The sequence below is a fragment of the Glandiceps talaboti genome, chromosome 22 (assembly GCF_964340395.1).
Source record: "Glandiceps talaboti chromosome 22, keGlaTala1.1, whole genome shotgun sequence".
In the NCBI taxonomy this organism is placed as follows: Eukaryota; Metazoa; Hemichordata; class Enteropneusta; family Spengelidae; genus Glandiceps; species Glandiceps talaboti.
This window is the reverse complement of record NC_135570.1, coordinates 13,742,898-13,765,321: the sequence shown is the minus strand read 5'-3', so window position 1 is coordinate 13,765,321 and position 22,424 is coordinate 13,742,898. Positions and strand designations below refer to the sequence as shown.

The 22,424-nt window shown below is 36.0% G+C and overlaps 1 protein-coding gene across 1 annotated transcript in view; it reads right to left on the bottom strand.

The window, feature by feature from the left end:
* Positions 1-22,038, bottom strand: part of LOC144452071 (endosomal/lysosomal proton channel TMEM175-like) — a 26,673-nt gene extending 4,635 nt beyond the window's left edge. Inside the window, exons 1-13 of the mRNA XM_078143082.1 lie at positions 21,886-22,038; positions 11,796-11,840; positions 8,272-8,366; positions 7,175-7,226; positions 6,861-6,896; positions 6,330-6,413; positions 5,725-5,799; positions 5,191-5,283; positions 4,842-4,920; positions 4,352-4,438; positions 3,984-4,038; positions 2,839-2,951; positions 2,530-2,564 (exon numbers count right to left, since the gene is read on the bottom strand). Of these exons, the coding sequence (XP_077999208.1) occupies positions 2,530-2,564; positions 2,839-2,951; positions 3,984-4,038; positions 4,352-4,438; positions 4,842-4,920; positions 5,191-5,283; positions 5,725-5,799; positions 6,330-6,413; positions 6,861-6,896; positions 7,175-7,226; positions 8,272-8,366; positions 11,796-11,840; positions 21,886-21,969 (933 nt within the window). The 5' untranslated portion in view covers positions 21,970-22,038. The remainder of the gene's footprint in view (positions 1-2,529; positions 2,565-2,838; positions 2,952-3,983; positions 4,039-4,351; positions 4,439-4,841; positions 4,921-5,190; positions 5,284-5,724; positions 5,800-6,329; positions 6,414-6,860; positions 6,897-7,174; positions 7,227-8,271; positions 8,367-11,795; positions 11,841-21,885) is intronic.
* Between the last annotated feature and the right edge of the window lie 386 nt (positions 22,039-22,424).

The window sequence follows — 22,424 nt, the reverse complement described above, 5'->3', positions numbered from 1 at the left end:
ATCGGTCAGAATATCTCCGCTGTTTTTTTTTTTAATTTAATTTTTTATTTTGGTGACATGTAGAAGTGGTTCAAGTCTTCACTATGCAGTTTTGTTTTAGTGATGCAATAAAGTGGTTAGTGGTTTCATATGATGTCTCACTATAAAACACATTTTACACAGAAGTTGGTAATGTATTGTACTTTTATACCATAGTCACCATTTTATAACAAAAATCTACTGTTATGAAAAATTGCACAAAATCTCAGAAAAAAATGACTGGGAAATGCACACAAGAAAAAGAAAAAAAGAGGATTTTGAGGTTGGCTATAAATAATTCCAGTGTCTTACAGCTGTAACCCTGGAAAATTTTAATGATGAATGAAATAAACTAGGGATCTAAAATAATTTTGAGGCAATTTGAATTTCAATTTTCTAACAAATTTACAAAGTCAACAACATTCAACTTGTACTAGTTGTGGTAGATATATATAGGGAAGAAATGTATTAATCGCCATCTTAGTTTCCGTACGGCGACAATCTCAAGTTAAGTACCCGGAAGAGAGTCATTCTCAGCCATACGTTACAGTGGTAACACTCGTTCATGTTCGGTTACCTTTCACAAAGAAAACACAACGAAATGCTTGAAATGATCTTTTTTTTTATTTCTTTTCATCACAACAACAAAATCTGCGTGATTGATCAAAAGTGTTGTAAACTAAACCAGAAAGAATTATCGGACTGGCTAAACTTCCCGATGAACTGGAGTAAGGTCCTACTACTTCCAAGTAAGCCTCGATAGTACTATAGTACGTGAGAAAATCGTCTCAAACTAGCGATACAACTTTCAAAATATAACTTGACATGTCTTCATTTGTTAGAGTTATACAATTCAAGACGGGTTTTCACTCGAAAACAACAATTCTGTGAATAATGACACTCTGAACGCAGCGATTTCTCGGACGATGTTACCACTGTAACGTATGGCTGACAACGACTTGCTTCCGGGTTAGTCCCTCGTGCATACGGGTGGATTGTCGGCGATTAACACATACATCGTCTGATATTTTAATTCACAGTGTTTCTTGTGACCGGCGCCTGTCAGCAGACTCTGCCATTTTTTTCATCATTCCATTGTATTTAAACCTTGTACTTGACATTTCGCAATATTTATAATTCTCAACAAAATACCTCAACATGCCTCACTTCGCTCGTACTCAAAGCAGCCCCGCGCGGTATGATCACTGACACTGATGACATGACGAGAGAGAACCTTTTCGGATTTACATGTAAAACGGGGAAAGATACGCAAAACATAATGCAAAGTCTAAAGCCAAATTAAAGTTGTAATTATTTTAATTATTTTTACTTGCCAAATATTTGCATTTTGGAAAGGCAAGACACGTTCATGTCGTTTAACTTTACATGTGAACTGTCGGCCATAACTTCAACCGCATGTCTGGCATGCCCTTCCTTACGCAAGTTGTCTGAATTCTGGTTCACTGTCATTCCAAATTGCACGACAATATAGAATTAACCACAAGTTACATGTTATCTGAAAACATCACACTTTTATAGTGGGTCTGAAGTGTGATTTTAGTGAGTACCAAGAACGTCCTGTGTTGATACTCAAGATGCTTGCTGTGGAAAATCGCTCGGTCAAATGAGGTCACCTTCAGCTTCTGGTCGAATCAGGATAGAGTATGCAAATGAGGATGTTGCGGACTGATTTGAAGTTTACAACCCTGTTTCGAACAAACGCTTGTCATTTGGGCGCCCAATGCGTAGAATTATGACTATAGCACATATTACATCGTTTGTTTGACGTCAATAGTGTCTTTTGAAAAGTGGCAGTTTACTTAAAGTCTCGTCGACTGATTTCCAATATGGCGTCGGTCATTATGCTCATTAACATATTCATTTTTTTTTCAAATTACAAAAAAAAAATCATAAAAAATAAAAATGAGGATGTGCTGACTTGAAATTAACAAATCTGAGTAAGCTACCCCCTGCGCATCAACACGCCAGATATCAAAGCAATCTAATAAGAGGTTTTCAAGGAGTTGATGAAAATGACATTTTATGAAAAAAAATCATAAAAAATTGAAAATGGCACAGATCAACTTGGCATGAACAAATCTGAATAGCCTCCCCCCAGGGAACATGCACACCAAATATCGAAGAATTCCGACTGTCACTTCCGGAGTAGATAGTAAAAATATAAAAGTTTGACGGACACCTATGATTCACTCTACTCTCTATACCTCAATACCCACCTATACCTAAAGCTACGCTTTCAGCTTTCGCTGACAGCGGAGCTAATAAAGTCTGTACATTTTACGGAGGTTTTGCGCGGGAAAGGATAATGGCGTCAGAACTACAAACGCCGACACAAAACGACAATTATATACCTTTACTAGTCTTTTCGTTATGAAAACTACCGAATAATAATGAAATATTCCATCTGTTAATGAAAAGGGGGTCAAACAATGGTCTATATTTTCAAAAACTCAAAGGACTGGTGATATTTCTTTGACCTTTTTTACTTACGTGGAAGACTGTGTGATGGTTTAGCCATAATAATCCTGTAAACAACAAACATTGCATTTAATAGTCACCCGAGTCATTGACAGTAATTTTTCTTTATCTCAACTGTGTAACACTTTCAAAAATTATGTTTTATTTTTGTTGTTTTCGTCGTCGTCGTCGTCGTCGTCGTCGTCGTCGTCGTCGTCGTTGTTGTTGTTGTTGTTGTTGTTGTTGTTGTTGTTGTTGCTGCTGTTTCAATAATGTTGATCTTGGTAAGACATGGTATTTGTGTATAGTATTGTGTGCTGAGATAGTTCATTTCTTCCTTACCCACAGTCATAAAACTGCCAACAAAAGACAGATACATGTGCTTCTCATGAAGCAGGGTATGTCTCAACGCTCCGTGTTCCCGGATAGCTGCGTCATCAGGTATGCCAGTTGAACTGGATAGAGTAGAAGAGAAAGGAACCAAATCAAACTGAATGCAAAAAACAAACCACACAAATGAACACGTACTACTGTTTACTACAGCGGCAATCGAGGTTTCGGCTTACTGAGATAGACACTTTTGTAATCTACTGTTGTTAGATGGTGTAGATTTCACAGGAGGGTAATAACGGCGCCGCTGATGGGTGAATCTTATCCCCTTGTATCGTAATCAAGCTAGTGTAAATATTGGATGTTCAAAATATGAACACTGCAAGATCGTGTAAATTCACAAGCAAATATCTGAACATCATATCTGTATCATCATACTATTACCCATAATAGTATCAATAAACAGTGACAAATCATAGACTAGATAATATTACAACACATCCTTTTCATACAGCCTTCAATGATTGGCTTAGACGGTGTCACGTGACATGGACTAGTGACCCATAGTGACCTAAATTTGCATAGAGCGTGCACTAGTCTTCGATTTTCCCTAGGGCACTATTTATGTAGGATGGAAATCCTACCAGTGATTTTTCTCACTATGAAAAGAATATTTGCCTAGGAATGATTGTCTGACCTTATTAGGTACTAGGTAGACGTTATAATATCCTTCACGGATCGTACTGTTATGTAGCGGGAAATAATTGATGCATAATGGTCCTTATGGTAACAAAATAGCAACTAGTACCCTCATACATAGCCAGGCAATAAGTGTACGTATATATGCTAGGCTGTCTATAATATAATGGACAAATTGCAACGGTTGTGTATTTATATGATCATGGTGTTTCTAGTTTACGTTTGTTCTCTACTCAATCACAAACGAATTACTTCAAGTGACAAAAGTGGTAAAGCAATTTCGATCACCTATGGCTATGCCAAAATATTCGTTTTAACCAAAATATAACATGTGCCTGTGTCGATAAAACTAAGTCTCCGAATGATGTAATGTGACCGAAAGATGTTGATTGCAATGAGATATATAGACGTAAAAAGTTAGTTAAGAATGAGAATAAATAAATTATAAATTGTATTACCTGAGATCCAGGATTATTAAGGTGGCAACAATAGAGAAGACGCCATCTGCGAAAACTAGATTTAAAGACGAGAAAAGCCAATGATTACAATGATGAACATAAACACAAAAATAGCATTGACAAACATTTACTTCTATATAAAATAAAATTACTGATAATTTAAAACTAATCATAAGCATCCGTCGGATAGACAACAGCTGTTTTGACCGTATTTACACAGTTCGATTAGTCTTGTGTAATATGGAGGACTGTAGTGCTGCCGAACATTGCCGAAAGCCATTTTTCAGTATTTTTGTGAATAAATTTGAAAAATAATTTGACACGACCTTCAAATGTCAGCGTTAGATATACAGTGTACATGTACTTACCTGTATACCTCATTTTCGAGAATCGCATTGTGAATAAATGATGCCACAAGTATTTTCCAAAATGGCGGTGACGATATCCAGCTTGACCTGAAACCCATAATGCATTTCAGATAAATGAATGTGAACATATCACAGTTTAAAGTTAAATAAATGTTGAATTTCTGAGCCTTAAGGGTTTCACGTTTTGATAAAACAAATCGAACAATTCCAGTCAACCGGAATAGATATGTCAATCCAACATTGATAGGAATAAAATATATCCTCGAGGCATCGGATATTTCTATTTTAAGAGCCCAAATTTGTCAAAAAAAAATGAAAAAATTACTTCTCAGCTAGGAGATTTGCGAAGTGGGCATATTGTATAATAGTCGTCTCCAAAGTCATACAATTTATATCGATTATACAGATTACGGCATTGACAAATTAGTGGAATTCGTACTGATTTTTGACCCAGTTACATTATTTACTGAAAATGAAGTCATCAGCCTACCTTTGAAATGATGGAAAATAGCAACAATTATACCAGATATCCAATCGTGTATCATCAGTAAACCCAGAAACACATAGGACTGCATGATAAAGAAACATAAACAATGCGATTACGTCACACAAAGAACTGCTAAAGAACTGCTTACAAACTGCTATGAAACGACTTTGTATTGGCGATGTATGTAACGTTACATGCACATGCACAGTACATAACTTTTTTGTACACTAAATATATAGGCATACATGTGTGTATTGTGTTTTTGTGTGTGAAAGATTTGATCAGAATGGCAAGGTTATATAATTTAGGTCATCTATTCCATGTTTTCATTTTTTTCACACCCATGTCTTACCGTATAAATCGAAAATGGGCTGGTCACACCTGCTACAACAACCAGCAACAGTTTCACACAGCACTTGAATATCGTAATCTTGCTCAATGATTTCTTGGGAGAAAGAAAACATGATGAAATGAATATTATCCGAGAAGATGTTACCACTACTAGACGATGTTATTTTGTGGGTCTTATATTTTTCATATTGTATTCAAATTAATGAGATTAACATAATTGTTTTATCCGTTATCTTATACCATGTATTCCTGCGCATGCGTGATAAATAAAAACAAATTTGAATAAAAGAGTGACATCCATCTATACTTTGGGGTCATGCAACGTTCATTTCTGAAGCTTCATATTTTGCTAATGGGTAGCCCATTAAATCTGAGACCATATGTTATTTCAAAGTACTCAAATATGTAGTGTATTCAAATACTTTAAAATGAGCATTGTGAAGGAAGTGCAAAAAATAGAGTAAAAGTAGCTGTGAACAAAGGGCTGCCTCAGTTTCCATATTGGAAAATATTTCTACTTTTGTGAATAGCTTACGGGTGTCATGTCTCCAGGGATCGCTTCTTTGACCAACTTCTCCGGTCGACGAAATGCTATCATGGTGATGAACAGCTGAAAACAGTGACAAACATAATCAGAGTTTTAATGCGAGCTTATAAGCTTTTCAACAACACCTCAGTCAAACAGTAAGGCAAAATATTTGTCCGCTTAAAAGAGACAGAAATGAAACTGGCGACCATATTCCCTATCTACAGCTGGTTTATGTCAAAATTGATATTTTCAGGTCAAACGTGGTCTTTCGACTGATGCGGATAGAGGTTTATGCTATCGAGTTTGTGCTGACGGCTTTATAGCCATCCAAGCATTACACTGCAGTATCTATCACGAATACTCTTCAGGCTGTTATGAAACTATTATTTCTAAATGTATTAGAAATGTCTGATTTTCATTGTCCCACGTGACTTTCATATCTCTATGTATGAGATTTATCTATGCCAAAACCAAACACAGGCTTTTCACTTGATATATCTGCAGTACTTAGTGAACAGTGATGTTGTTTATTTGCTTATGTATACTGTATTATTTTTAATTTAATGTAACGTATATGTGATTATCACGTGACTAAAATCAATCATTCTTACCTCAAAGACGATAATCAAGAAACCACAAGCACAAAAGAGAATGATAGCGAAGGGCTCCCATATGTAAACAGTCAGCAAACTAAACTGTAAATACAACAAAAAACAAGAAAATTATATTTTACAGTGCTGTCACTTATTTTAATGTCTTTAAAGAAATCTTCCTTTTTATTCAATTTGTCGTCAACGTCTGGAAGAGATGTTATTGCATATTTATGAAATTCATAATCTAGCTAGGTATATATGAACCTCAAAATTTGACAATAATGCGATCAGAAAAAGAAGAAGATATATTCCGATTGTCTCCGTCTTTCATTACCCTCTGTCAGTTCTTCCTCCAACTAGTTTCTGTATGAATTGTATGTCGTCGATCACTGAATACAGAAATCTTGTCATATTTATCCCCCCCCAACCCGCCCCTTTTCCGCCACAGATCATACAATGGACTTCACCCGTTATAAAATTACAGAAAAACCACGTAAACGAAACCACATCAAAAAAAAAATAAAAAAATAAACAAAACATGTCACTTACCGTGAATGGGAGGAAAGTGACAGGCAGCAATGCGAGCTGAAAGAAAAAAAACATGATACAGGCTGAGTACATATCTTGGATCAAAGTAACACGAAACTAAATAAATATTTTAAATGGCCAAGTGTTATGAAAGTAAAAGATTTCGAAAATAAACAAAAAATACTATTGTAACGAACATTCAAACTATGTATTATTTCATTAATAATCGTAAGAATAACATAATATATCGACAGAAGACATATCAAAGTGGTATTTTTCAAAAACATGGGTATGTGGAACTTTCTTATCCAAAGAAGAAAACGTATTAAACTTACCAGGTTCGCCAATAGTACAGTATCACCGACATTTTCGATAGATTCAAATAACCTTAAAAATAAAAGTAAAAAAACAAAACAACATATAGTGATAAAGAATAACCAATACAATATCAACAATAACAGCTGTAACAAGTTTTGTAATTTATTCGTACCTCTGGAGATAGTAGTTTGGAAGTGTGGAATTCATGTAGCGATGTGGTAAAAATGTCTTTTTAAGGCATTATAATACGGGTACAACGTTTATATTGCCAACAATGACTGTATAGCAAGGATGCCCGGATACAACGTGTATTTCTATGTCGTAGTTTGAGGCACGAGAATTTAGTAATAGAGGCTTGGCTAATTCTAAGGGCCTTGGCCAAACGCTAAGGTGGTATTTACGGACCTAAATGGCGTGGAACTGTTTTCCTCAAGGAAGTGTAATTATGAGTCTATTGCAAATTTGAAAAATAGCAATTACCCTACCTCCCCCTCCCCATCAGACCAGATAAGGGCTACACATGTAGTCATACAGTTATGTTTTCCCTGCACACTGAAAGTAATTCATAAAAGTTCTCGTGCATATGAAAACAGTTGAAGGGGAACGTACGCCACTCCAGGAAATAAAAGGAATTTTCATAAACTATGGGTCCTGGCATAGAGTCATTTCATTATGTCACCTACAATTATATATTCACGACAGATGCTTTTCTATGAAGGGATTTATCACTTAGGAGTCATGAATATTCATTGTTCAACCATGAATATATTATTTCTGCTAATTCCCATGATGCAATGGCCCCGAGCAAAGAAAAGGTTCGTACTGAAGGGAATTATCTCTTTTTAATTGTTCAACCATAAATCATTATTTCTGCTGACTCCAGGAGACAAAGACCCATGATAGCAAAGATGCCATGTAAAGGCGCAAGATTAACTTGATGTTTCTCTGAAATCGCAAGTAATTGTAGGTGATGTACATAAACATAACTGTGTGACTACATGCAAAATCATGAAATGACTCTCCAGAGCCCATAGTTTATGAACACATTTCTGTTTCCTGAAGTGGTGTTCCCCTTTAAAGTATTTTGACTATACGCTACAAAGACACCACCTACCAGACATGCTCCTCCCAGTCAGAGCATATAAATATGAACGCCAAAACGTAGACGACACATGCTTGGTACTCATCTGATATGTTTTCAAATAATGTCTATAATGATAAAATAACAAAATTAATGTAAAATAACAAATGTTGCAAAGTATTACAGCTAAAATGATGTTGGTTTAGTGTTTCACTCATGTAACATGACATTTAATACACACCCTCAGCCAACTTCTAATGCAAAAGAAACAATTACATATGTGCCATGCACAGTGGGGATGTAGAAGTAGTCAAGTTGAAATGTTGATTATCAGTTAGACAATAAACATTTGCAGTCATTAAAATCATTAAGTTACTGTTACTGAAAGAATAGCAATGCTTATCAGTGTTCAATGTGATTGGACAAAGGATCCTGCTGTGTTTATTGTGTCTCTGTTATTGTTAGTCTAGAGTTGAAATATATCCATCTTTGTGTTAAAAACGTAATGTCCCATGAATGAAACACCAGGCCAACATCATTTTAGCTGTAAGACGTGGGATTGACAGCTAAACAGTATTGTAAAGGTAAAAGGGAAGGGAATTAAACATACATGCAAACTGTATGTAGATATGATGCTTGCTCTCAATTGCAGGTAAAAAGGTAATTATATGAAATGTCCTATCGGAAACATCATAGAGGGAAATCTGAAAATCGCAGGGATAAGACGACGTTTGATTTCTTTCTGTTGGCAAGGAATGTAAACGTATGTTTTGCATAAATTTGATTAACTCGTGATATAAATTCGACGCCTTAACAACTTCATTATTAAAAAGATTTAATTATAGAAAATTGTTTGTCAGCAATGAGAATTATTGTGTGACACTGAACTGAATAAAGAATTTGTAGGATATTGACTGATGATGGGGATATTGATGTAGATTATCGCCATGTTGTTATTACGTGAGATTAAAGGTTGTAAAAGAGTCATGGACATGAATAGTAAATTGTTTGATGAGGTTACATCTAGTTAAATTAAAAGCAGACTCTGAGCGAACGATGAAATTGATTTCACCTTAGCTTGCAAATGCTATTAAGCGATGTATTAAGATCATTGAGACTGGTCACAAGGTTTCATGTTGAGATAGACACAATAAAGATAACACACAAATATCCCTTATACAGTGTCTGCTCTGTAGACACAATAAAGATAACACAGAGACATCACTTACAGTGTCTGCTCTGTAGACACAATAAAGATAACACACAAACATTCCTTATACAGTGTGTGCTCTGTAGACACAATAAAGATAACACACAAACATTAACTTACAGTGTGTGCTCTGTAGACACAATAAAGATAACACAAAAACACCACTTACAGTGTCTGCTCTGTAGACACAATAAAGATAACACACAAACATCACTTACAGTGTCTGCTCTGTAGACACAATAAAGATAAACCACAAACATCACTTACAGTGTCTGCTCTGTAGACACAATAACGATAACACACAAACATCCCTTATACAGTGTCTGCTCTGTAGACACAATAAAGATAACACACAAACATCACTTACAGTGTCTGCTCGGTATTTTGCTACTTTTAACAAAACAACATACAAATGTAAAAATACCGCCAATGGCGTTGTAGCACAACTGTACAGTTTTTAAAAATATTTATCCATATGGTAGTCCATACTAACAGTAAGTGGTCATTTGTTGAATGACTATCCAGTTGCCTATCCAACCATGTTGCTATCTTTACGATATATGCTATCATTTGGCTGTTGCTGTGGGCGTGGTCATGTTGTTAGATATATTTGCATACATTTTGTATGTTTTTGTTCACTTGTGTATGAATTCCTGATATTATCTTTGCAATATACGTGATTATTTGGCTGTTTCTATGGGCGTGGTCTTGTTGCTAGGCATATTTAAATATATTTTTTGAATGTTTATTCAATTATCTATTAATCCCCGTTGTTATCTTTGCAATATACGTGATCATTTGGCTGTTGCTATGGGCGTGGTCTTGTTGCTAGGCACATTTGCATACATTTTTTGAATGTTTATTCATTTGTCTTTCTATTCCTGTTATCTTTGCAATATACGTGATTATTTGGCTGTTGCTATGGGCGGGGTCTTGTTGCTAGGCAAATTTACATACATTTTTTGAATGTTTATTCAATTGTCTATTAATCCCTGTTGTTATCTTTGTGAAATACATGACCGTTTGGCTGTTGCTATGGGCGTTGTCATGGTTGCTAGGGAATTTACATACATTTTTTGAATGTTTACTCATTTGCCTACCAGATGATGTTGTTATTTGACCAAAATATACTGCCATTTAGTCGTTGCTAAGGGCGTGGTCATGGTCGCTAGGGCCAATTTTGTCAAAATGTTTTGAAGAAAATCTGCAGAATAACACTTTCAGAAACATCTCACCAAGTTTCAGACTAGGTGACCAAGTACTTTTTGAGATATAAGTTTTTGACCAAAAATGAACATTTTTACACCTAATTTGCATATCACTCATGAAATCATTGTATGCTTAATATTTCTTCGTTCATACATCCCTAGATACATTCCCATTAAATTTCATTCCAATCTGCTCAGTAGTTTTGGAATTATAGGTTTTTAACCAAAAAGACACATTTTTAGCCCTAATTTGCATATCACTGATGGAATCATCATGTCATGAACAAATCTTACTTTACACCCCTTTAAGAATGCTCCCACCAAATTCGCACAAATCTGCCCAGTAGTTTCTGGGTTTAAGTTTTTTGACCAAAAATCACATTTTTTGACCCAAATCACACACCTGTGATGCGATCATTTTGATTTGAACAATTTCCCAACTAGACACCCAAGGTAATGGACCCACCAAATATCATGGCAATCGGTTCAGCAGTTTTTGACTTTAAGTTGTTTACACACACACACACACACATCCACACACACACACAGACAGACAGACAGACGCCGGGCGATCCCTATAGCACTACTGAACCTCAGTTCAGTTGTGCTAACAAAAAACAGAGCGGATGCTGGAGAAGGAATGTTTGTGTGTTATCTTTATTGTGTCTATTTCAACATGAAATCTGGTGATGATCAGTCTCACTGATCTTGATACGTTGTTTAATTTCCTTTGCATGCCAAGATGAAATCTCCTGTAAGTTCAATGCGTCAGAGATTCTATACAGTCAGCGAATAAAAACTGCTGTGATAGAGGTCCGGCCGTCTTTATTATGTGTCTGTGTACCGTAGCAGAGGGAGTAATTCTCTCTTTTGCATCTTCCTGTCAACATCTTAGAAATTACAAGATAAATTACTTTTATTCATTCCTTTTAATTCAAAAATTGAAGTAAATCGAACTTAATTCCATGTTTCAGTCCATTTGTAAACTGATGAAAACGATTGTAGAAATATTAATTGTGTTCGCTGAACCACGTAATTGTAACACTCGTGCATGCGCAGTTACCATGGTTACAGAATGAATTTTGACAACTACTAACATTTAACTAGTGAAAACGTTAACTGTGGTACGTGTTTCTTACCTTACTCTTGTCATACTCGAGTACACCATCGGAAAGAGGGATAATCTGAAAGAAAAACGGAAAAATAATCAAACAACGTGAAGATAGAAAATCAATGGTACTGAATAGGAGCCGGAACTCATATATCTGATGATTTTTTTTTCAGCCATGAATATTTCAAAAGGACGATTAGCCTCCAGAGGAAGAATGCATATCAAATAAATCACTATAAGATGACGGAAGGAAATTCTGATAAGAAATAAATAAATAATAAGTTAATAGCTTTTAATTTTTAACATAAACTATGTCTGAAATGTTAGTTAAATTGATTAAAAAACTGAATACAATTCTTCTTCAAACCTCTGTTTAAAATGTATTTCACAATCAAAGATTTTTGTGTTTTCATATATTTTCAAGATGATTTTTATTTTCGCCCGCCCTTAATATTTTGTAGAACAGCGCCCTCTCTGGCAAGAATAAAAAAAGTGTCTGGACTATCAACGTCATCTGCAGTCATGGCGGCGACGACGACACTTGTTCACGAACAAAGCATTTCTTTCATTACGGAAGTTATTCAAGTAGAGGGGCTGAGACATGCCAATTGTGTAGAGAAGCTGGGAAAGGGCTTGTTACCAGGAATCCAATAAAAAGGAAGATAGAGAGGAGGAAAAGGAGAGGTGGAGAAATATGAAGATGATTTTTGTTTGACTTTTCTTTTTGAAAGTAACCTACCGGCCCAGACCCATAGTTTCCATGAAAAAGTAATGAGAAACATTTTTTTCTAAAAAAAAGAAGATTAAGGGTCACCCCAACGTGGATATTTATAACTAAAGCTGTAACTCACTAATCCATTAATAGATGTAATCTTTTTATTACTATTTTTTTTACTATTTATCATCAATCATTATAAGCTCGCTTTAATCTTTTCAAAATTATGTTTTGGAAGTTTTGCAGGTTGTAAAATTGTATATATTGTCTAATTTTCTTCATTGAGTGATGAGGTCAAACACAATTAGTTTTTTTTTTGTCAATAATTATGTCCTCGTGTCCCTGTCTGTTTAAATGTATTTTGTGGTTTAGTAGTTTCTGTTCTATAATTTTTTATCAGGTGTCAGTAAAGTACTGTATTATATATTATTGCTATGCACGCAAGAAGATCAAAAGTGAAGATCTTTACCGCATCCCTTGATTCTTTGAACGATAAGATTGCACAGAGAAATATGACAAACATAGTCAATAGTGTATTATGTCCTCCCGGACACTTTCCCGCCAAAAATATTCAAACAAAATTTTCCCTTTTCCACATTTTTTCGTTCCTCTCGATTTTATTTTAGAGGTAAATTGTAAAATTAATCTATAATTTTGAAATCAAGTAAAAATATTGCACGTAGGTATTCAAATATATGAAAAAATCTCCAAAGTATATTTAGCCAACAGATAGAAATAATCACATCACGGCAGATGTTACTTGTAGCCGAGTTGTGTTATCTGCAATCTTTCTACCTACTGAGTTCTACTGATGACATTGCGTCACCACAGTGAGTAATGATTTGTCGAGTTTGTGATAAGCTTTTATTTGTATCTCGGGGGCAAGGAAGGAATGGCGTTATCTTTCCAAGTGACAGCGGCAGGTGTTTTCTGAACCTGTCAATGCGCATATTGCAATATATCGTAAATAATGTCTACATTCTACTGTCGGATTAGGTGTCTGTTTTATACATTATAGACTCTTTATACTTGCATGTACATATAAATACACGACCTAATATATATCTTGCCTTGATAGCCGTTCGAAACGTCGGATTACATTTACTGATCAGGACTTTTTCACTCGTTCTTTATGCACTTCAATCTATATGTACATATTGTCGGTTTAATCTACATGATCCGAATCGTTCATATTGTCTGCCATTTACAGCAATTTTCATTCAACTGTTATAAATGAAGGTTTACTAATAACATAGTTTCGGTTCCCCTTCAGTAACACCATAGTACATGCGTTTCAAAGTCCATGGATACAAATTTGCATGTCTTAGTGACTGCATGGCATCAAGGTCATGGAAATGAAAGTGCAGTGATGAAGTGCTACTTTCAACGTGGATGGTAAAAAGTATATATAGTCGACGTGGTATAAAAAGTGACGTACACAACATGTAACAGTTACAGCCTGTTTCTAATTAGTGTTCACTGGCTCTGTTTGAAATCAGCAAGAAACTTGAATGTACAGCTTGTTTCTATTTAGTGTATACTCTGGCTCTCTTTCATACAGCCACGCAGAAATCAACAAGAAACTTTAACACTTTAGTTAATATAGCAATATTGAATGAATACAGGTTATTGCGACATTTTCGTCTGTACAAATGAACTGAGTAAATGTGCCTCCATGCAGGCATCAAATGCAGATAATTATCAAAACTTCACTAGCACTCGTTTGTCTGTATTGATAAATTGATCAGAACACTGAAGGGTGAAAACGTAATCTTCGAATTCTCTCTAGATCTTGTTTGGTATATTTGACAGTCACGGTGAGTCTGTGAGGAAACATACAAAAAATGCCATTTCATTTGCCCCTTACAACAAATTTCTCGTAGTGCACTGCTAGTAGACTTGTTACAAGTTGCATCATGCTTTACTGTGAGCACACGTTAAGTTGTATACCCAAGTACGTGTAACGCCATCAGGCTGTGTACTAGATCTAGAGTAACCGTGGTTACACCCATTAACTAGCCCATTCATGATTGATTACTGTAATACGTCGCGATCGCCCGGAACGATTAAATTTGTTGACAGCTACTTAAACCACGAACTGCGTTACTCTATCAGGGTGATTTGTCGAGAATGGCCACGAGATTGAGAACAGTTTTATACCGCCATTAGTGTTTTCTGTCATTGCTGTACAAACTGATACAGATTGTGAGGTCATTAAAAAACCGCCATTGGAACCCATATCAACTAAGTATGTGCACTCCTTATCAATGCACTCAACAGGAAAACACGTGAATACTAATAACTGTAAATTTACTTGCGACTAAACATAAATATCTTGGAAACGGTTACACTAAAGTTGGCTAGACGTCAAATTCACAAAATCAGCTGTGAGCTTAAGATATTTTTGAAATAGTGTAACATGTAAGAAAACATTCGGTCACCCTTGATTTTGTATATAGGACAGACACCCCCTGTCACTCATTGTTATATAGTATTTGTAGGGAGGTTGTGTCAGCATTTCGATGTGAGAAATTTAAAGTTTATTGTGTTAAGTAGATACAATGATTTCAGAATTTTAATGAGTGCATATGGCGTGTTTGTTAAAAAATCATGCTGATAAAAACTAACAATACGTCTGATTGGTAATATGATAGACAGCTCTGTTAGGAGCACCTTTTCCACCCAGTTGCAGCGGTTGAGTTGAGAGTGTTTTACAGCAGAATCGTGATGATATGGAAATCTACAAACTGAGCCTGAATGACGAGCGAACATTGTCACAGATGTACTCATACTATTGATTGCCATGGCAACCACTCCTTTTCAGGTATGGATAGAGCAGCGAACGATTATAACCACAGATGTGGTTGCCATGACGACCTTTTCTTTTCCGATGAAGTACTCCAAAGCGAACACCTTGAATAGTCAAAAAAAATTGCAGTATTGAATACACCGGTAACGAGTGATCTACTTTTACATCATTAAAAATGATCTTTTCTGTTGATTGGATTTGGTCTAATTCACTGGATAGGTGATGAGATTATAGAGAAATTAGTGTTTTCATTTCCTGTTTAAAATGCTGTCTCGCAAAAATTATGCCCTTTGGAAGATATTCTGTATCAGCTTCCTACAACACAGGCTACCAGGCATACTTTGTGAAAGGCTCGAAATCTCTATTCATATTTTTTTTCAGATCAGATCGTTACATTTGAATAAACAGAATAGATATTTAACGCAGCGTATACTAATATTTGTAAGCATGGCGAACAGCAGTTGCATGTGATTAGTCTTTTGTTATTATAAGCATTCAATCGCTGGCACTATATGTTTGCCACGTTTTTTTTGGTTTAAACAAAGTGAGATTTTAATTATTGAATACCAACACACGGGCATAATATTTAAACGCTTTGATGGCGTTGAATTACAGGCATCCTGGACCTAATATGTCATGGAAAATGTGATTATGTCATCAACAGTGTAAGCAACGTTAACACCAGAAAGCTATTTGTGTGACCGGCATTAACATCATAATGTAATAGTTCATTTTAAAGTGGCGAAAACTGAGTTGTACCTGCATAAAATCAACAGTATACTGTTTTAGTATGTTAGTGTCGACGCATGTCTTCTATGATATTGCATTGTCCTTTGGTATACCCATTGATAGAACAATTGGTTGCATATAAAGTAGGGATATTTCATCGATACTTTAATACGTATTAATAGATTATTGTTTATAATTTATATTGTGATACCAGGTTTGAGTTCAGTCGTTTGCAAATGATGGTTGAGTATGCTTCAGTAACGGTAGAATACTGTGAGTACCTTTTGAATTTGTAGCAAAAAATACACAAACGAATTAGAAACTCAGCTTGTGCCCCGGATTCAAAGTTCAGAGTTGATATTTCCACACGATTTATATAGCTGATAATCTATACCTCTCTAACACACCGATAATCAGTAACCAGCGTGGAAGTTAAAGTAACACAAGCTGAGCTTATAAGCTTTTTACGTACTCAAGTGAAAATACAATATACTTACAAATACGAACAAAACCACATACCAATATATAATGTTAATGTCCAGGCATGTCTTCTATAACATTACGATTGTCTTCTGGCGTTTTTAGAAAAGTTGATTGTATGGTTGAAATTTCCATAATATTTTTTGGTACTTATCATAAATTACGTCATCTGATCATTTATGAGTTATATCTTAATACCAGGTTTGAGTTCAGTCAATTGCAAGTGGTGGTTAAGTGTGCTTCAGTGGTTACAATAATGCGAGTACCTAATATGCAGTACAAATTATGCCTAGACACGAATTGAACTCATCAGCTAGTGTTCCTTTAAAGGGTACTATTATCTTTCCCTCTTAGCACTATATTTATCATGCTACCCCCAGTAAGTGGTTTATCAACTTACTAATTAGAAAACAAATAACTGACAATAGCTAATTATAAAACAAACAATTCACAATAAGTAATTATAAAACAAACAATTGACAATAATTTATCTTTTTACGATAATTGATTCCCCAGAAACATCGAAATATTACATGTAAACATGATATTCCGTTCTCGAACTCCATCATTCTTCCTTTTACACTTCAAGTTGGTCAAATATTAGTCATGAAAACCGAAAAATCAACCACACCGGATCACAATACAGCTGCGGACGGGCAAGTGGGTGGATCGCCTATGTTAACTTGTTCGACTAAATTGATTGTATAGAGAGATTTAATTCATAAAACTTGACACAGTGTTTCCAAAACAGCAGGACACCACTTCCCAGCTCTGTTTTCACTGAATAATTTAGTCATATATTAAGCAACTTAATTAAATATTGACAGTTAGACAATCAACAACAGGTGTACTTTTTATCTTTTTGCCGTCATTTACAACAATGTTCGACCAACTGTATCTCTTAGCCTGTCTCACGCTGTGCTACAACTACCTACTAGCAGCAAGTTTCTCTATTGATCACAGTGTAATTTTTTACGCCTTATAATATCGTACAACCGGGACATTATTGAATCATCCATCTGTGATTTGAATGTATTTTCTATAGCTGTATACATTATAAGTCAAATCAAATTGATGTTTGGTCCGCACCCTAAAATCAGCGCCCTCAACGGCGATGACGATTTAAACCTGTAACTGTAATACTTATGGATAGGACTGTTTAACATGTGGAGAGGGAGAAGGCCAAGAAGGAATTTGCCTCTTCCAAATCTACAGAATCAAGGCTACGATGCAGACAATGTCTGATTATTGGTATGTTTCACGGAAAAGATTGTCAATGCCTGATCAAAAACCGATACTACACTTTAAAACTAGTTTAGTTTTAATATGGTAACTGATTGAAAACCGACCTTTCGCTCAAGATTTAAACTTGTCACTACACCACCTACATATAACATTGCCCACTAATTCACAGATACACTGTCTTTAATTTTTATAAGTAACTGGCCAATTTTTTGTGAATATATATTTGGTAATTTGATGAAAAAACCCATCCCAGTTGTATGCAGCTAGTGCAGGTTTAATATCAAGTGATATATAAGTGTCCTTCAACTTAATATCACGAAACTACCTCCTTCTATATATTTAGTACGAGCGTATCAGTTTCCATCATCAGTAATATAGGTTTTTTTATGTGTGCGTTCAAAAATAAGGATGTTCGAATAATCGATCATAAAAATAGTTTGGTCACTTTATTACTAGCTTGAGGTACAACCATGCTAACGATGTATCTAAACAACGCAGTAAACATGTCACTATAAAAGTTAGAACTGACCTCACATATCGTACAGATATAGTAGCAACGGTTACAACTTCATAACATCGTTTTGATATATAGGTAAAGACGAGACTACGTAAAATATTATAGTTTTCTCATATTAAACTTGGAAATGTGGTAAAAATTTACGACTTCTCTTTCAACATTTTAGAAATTGAATGCATACTTCATTCCACTTAGGGGCGATCGCACAATGTCACACAAGCTCAACTTTAAAGCGAACTTTAAATGTATTCGTTTCGTGGGAGGGGGTCTGGCGTCAATGCGATTGCTGACTTCATTTTCACACTTCTAACCAAATTTCGACGGGAAAATGTTCACTTCTTCAATGATAACAGCTTTTGTATTTAATTACTACTGCGATGTTGATAAGTTGAGAAAATTTACTTCTAATGTGAGATACATGTGTGGTGCTGAGTTTCTGGTAGTATTTTACTGTTTTTACAATCATATTTTTACATTACATCGATCATAGTGGTGTGACGTGACCGCTTCAGTGTTCATCATAGTTAACATCATATATAAACGTTTGATGTCACACTTCTGAACGTTTGTTTAGGGGGGGGGGGTTAGACCTAAACGAACGATGTTAGTTTGTTGAGCTTGTGCGACATCGTGCGATCCGTCCCTTACCCACGTTCTATTGGTATATTTTGTATATTCGATTATTCATGGTGTCCTGAGAATTGTACATCATTAGTTCTGTTCTGTTCACAACTAGAGTCACTTTACTATACATGTCATCCATTCAATATCAGATAAAACGTGACAAAATGAGACTATGGGCACGGTGTTAATTAGAGTTGGGACCTATAGTGGAGACGTGTTGACGAACAATACCTCTACCGATAATGGCGATATGATACTTTCGACAATAATATGTAAATCGAGTCAGGTCTAATTAAGCCACGTCTTTCAAACCTTGAAAAAAAAATACTTGAATTTCAAAATTTTGGTCGGAAAATATTGCCAGTGTGAAATGATCCATATGCATGTTGTAGATTATATTATCGAATTACATAATAATATACCGGTAATAGAACATACATATAACAATGCCAAAGGAAACAGGTGTATTTATAAAAGGGCACTGGCATGCGGGTAGCTTGACCGCAATCGCGACTCCCTGGAGTGAGCTCCATCGAATAATATAAATATCGCATAAACAAAGTCAAGAGCGCAACAGCTAGAATGAATGAACTAGAAATTTACGTTAAATATAAAAATAAACTTGCAATCTGGAAGTAAATATTCGATATTCAAGCAATGTATGTAAAGGCGGGGAGTATTTGTTAGTCTTAGGGGTTAGGGCCGCTTGACCATATACCAGACGTATAACCTTTCCTAAGTCAATACCCCCGGGCACAAACATTTATTTTCCTTTGACGTTTAGTGTACGACAATACATTGTATTTTATAATGTATTGTGGTTACGTCACTGAATGAACACTGTAGACACCTTTTCTTTTGTCTGCCCCTTGACTCAGCACTTCCTAGTAGTGATTTTGCGTGAGAAACTTTGAAACAATGAAACTCTGATTCTCTTGGGGTTCATTTTGTGCTCGTCCTTCATCATAGCGTCGCGGCCCTCTGACAAATTTAAAAGGCAAAGTCACTGATATGTACGTTCAGGTTAAAGGAACTCATGGAGCAACCAACCGTTACAGTTTCAATCGATGTTACATGTTTTTTTTTCCCAGTAAACTTGGTCATTCATTACCACCGGTATACTTTTGCAGTTTCAGTCGACTGAATGAGTCTTTTTTTTTCAGTAAATTTGACAATTCATTATATATGTTACATAACAGTAAACTCACTATCCAAACGTTAAGCCGCCCAAACAAGAAAAAGGTTGTTTCTGGCCAGCGCGCGCATCACGGCTTATAAACCTCGCGTCGGTCTTTTTTTGTCCAACTCATGGAGTCTGCAGATCCGGGGGAAACACAAAAATAACCCTCCCTGCTTCAGTGAAGACAATCATGAACAAACAAATGATATCTGCCGCATGACCCACTTGTTCTAAAATACTAAATAAAAAGAACAGTAACTGCCATAAATAGTCGACAGAGTGACAGGTTTGTTGAGAATAAAAAATATCGCGTTGTCGCACCACTTTAGACAAAATATCCAGACCAGAAATAATTCTTTTTCTTTATCTAATGTACGGTGAAAACAAACATCCCTGAGCTTAAGGTGTACGAGCCCAGAATTGGTGTCTGAGTGGTGGCTAGAACGCAGAACAGCAAATCGTATACACAGCAGATAATAATACACGTCTTTTAAATTTGACAATAGGGTCTTCAATTTGTTTAGCATATATATATCCGTCCTTTTAAATTACCTTTGAAAAGTTAACGTTCCTCCTACGTCTTTGCTTTGCATGAACTATTCTCACCATATTGTTCGCACGTATGTTCTCCTATTTGGTGGAGGTCAAACCAAGTCGGTGACAAGGTCATAAAGTTCACCTCTGTGAACAACACTATAAAGCGACGACTACGAGTGGTATTTTTCTCACGATCTTCGCGTGAAATGGGGTCATTGACAATAAGAGGGGTAATTTCTTTTGCTTTTGATCGAGTTATGGCTCAGGCTCATCATAACATTTCGAGCATTAGGCCATGTAAATAAATACAACTCAATAGAAAAATCGATATCACCTTCGTTAAGACGACGTCCAAGTCCAGATAACGAGGTAAATCCCGCGTTTTCTACATGAAGAGCCAATAATCAATGCCACCTTGTTTTGCCTGTACTTGTTCCTGCATTTACTGCACAGTATAACTTAATTTGACATTAAATTTAGTAGCAGACCATGTTACAAAGTTGATCGCCTTGCGATACTTCTGATTTTGTCCAGAAGAGATCTATGATTGGACTCACGGTGGATCGGAGCTCACCACTGGGAAGGTCGGTCTCCAACCAAGACAATGAGTGCATGCGCATAGCGATACATTATGCTTTGGTCTGGGGTAAGGCTCGCCATTTGTGGTTGCTCACAATATACCGGTATTCGCATACAGCTCAGGCAACAGTTGGTTGTTTAGCATAGCGAGATAGAAGGTGACGAACATATAATAAACGATTTATAATTGCCGTCTTTTCAAGACTGTGAGAGAATCTGTACATGTCGCAAACGGCAGTATATGTCCACTCAGTGTGTCTATGTATTATGATAGATATTACAACACACATATTCAATATTGAATTTCGGCTCCTCAAACACAGTGGAGTTCAAACTATTTACTTTCTCTTTGTCGATGGCACTGTTGACCTTTTCTCTATCGTGCTATTTGTTAGCGTGACATGGTCACTACCATACTGGTATTCCGATCTTTACATGCACGTGTGAGTCGAGGTTAGAGCGGACTCAGCATACCCTGTGTTAGGAAACCATTTACAAGGAGATGACAGTAATGGGTTTATAATGTACGTGTTACCAATGACATTATCATTAAGGCGTATGTCGTTTCTGTAAACGCCCATTAGACATGTACATGGTTTATAAGTGCAGACTGTGTCACCCCCCGTAAAGCGTCACAACATAGGTACAATTGAGATCAGAATGTAAACTGCAAAAGTGTGTTTTCATCGATTACTGTACTCACCAGGATAGTAATAACAATAGCGTAGACTGCATCGCTGTACCCCTGTACACGCTCCGAACTCATAAATCTATGCCGCCTCGGCATTTTGATAGTAATGGCGAGTATAACTTGAAAGCTGAAGCCGAAGAGTGAACGTGAAGTTCTGATTTGGTATTTGAATAATGGACCACTTAACTTCGGAATAAATAGTTTTATTGTTGTTCAGCCAAGGATCCGGATGGCGTGTACCTACCAATCAGGCTGTCCCCCTAGCCATCCAGAAGTTTGTAGCCAACAAAACTTATTTTAGATATATTTTCTTGATTATTCCAGATTCGCAAAAACGTGAATTACTGTTACAACCATGCTCGTATAAGGGAGGCTTCATACAATGGGGGGGGGGGGTATGTTTTACAAATGCTTCTCTGATGGATGGCCATATTTTCGAGAAAAAAATCAAAGAATTAGGGGTACTTTTGATTCATTTTTCTATTATCAAACTTTGCATCATTTTGTTGCATCCAACTGCTACAACATTCCATCACTGTAACCATTGAAAC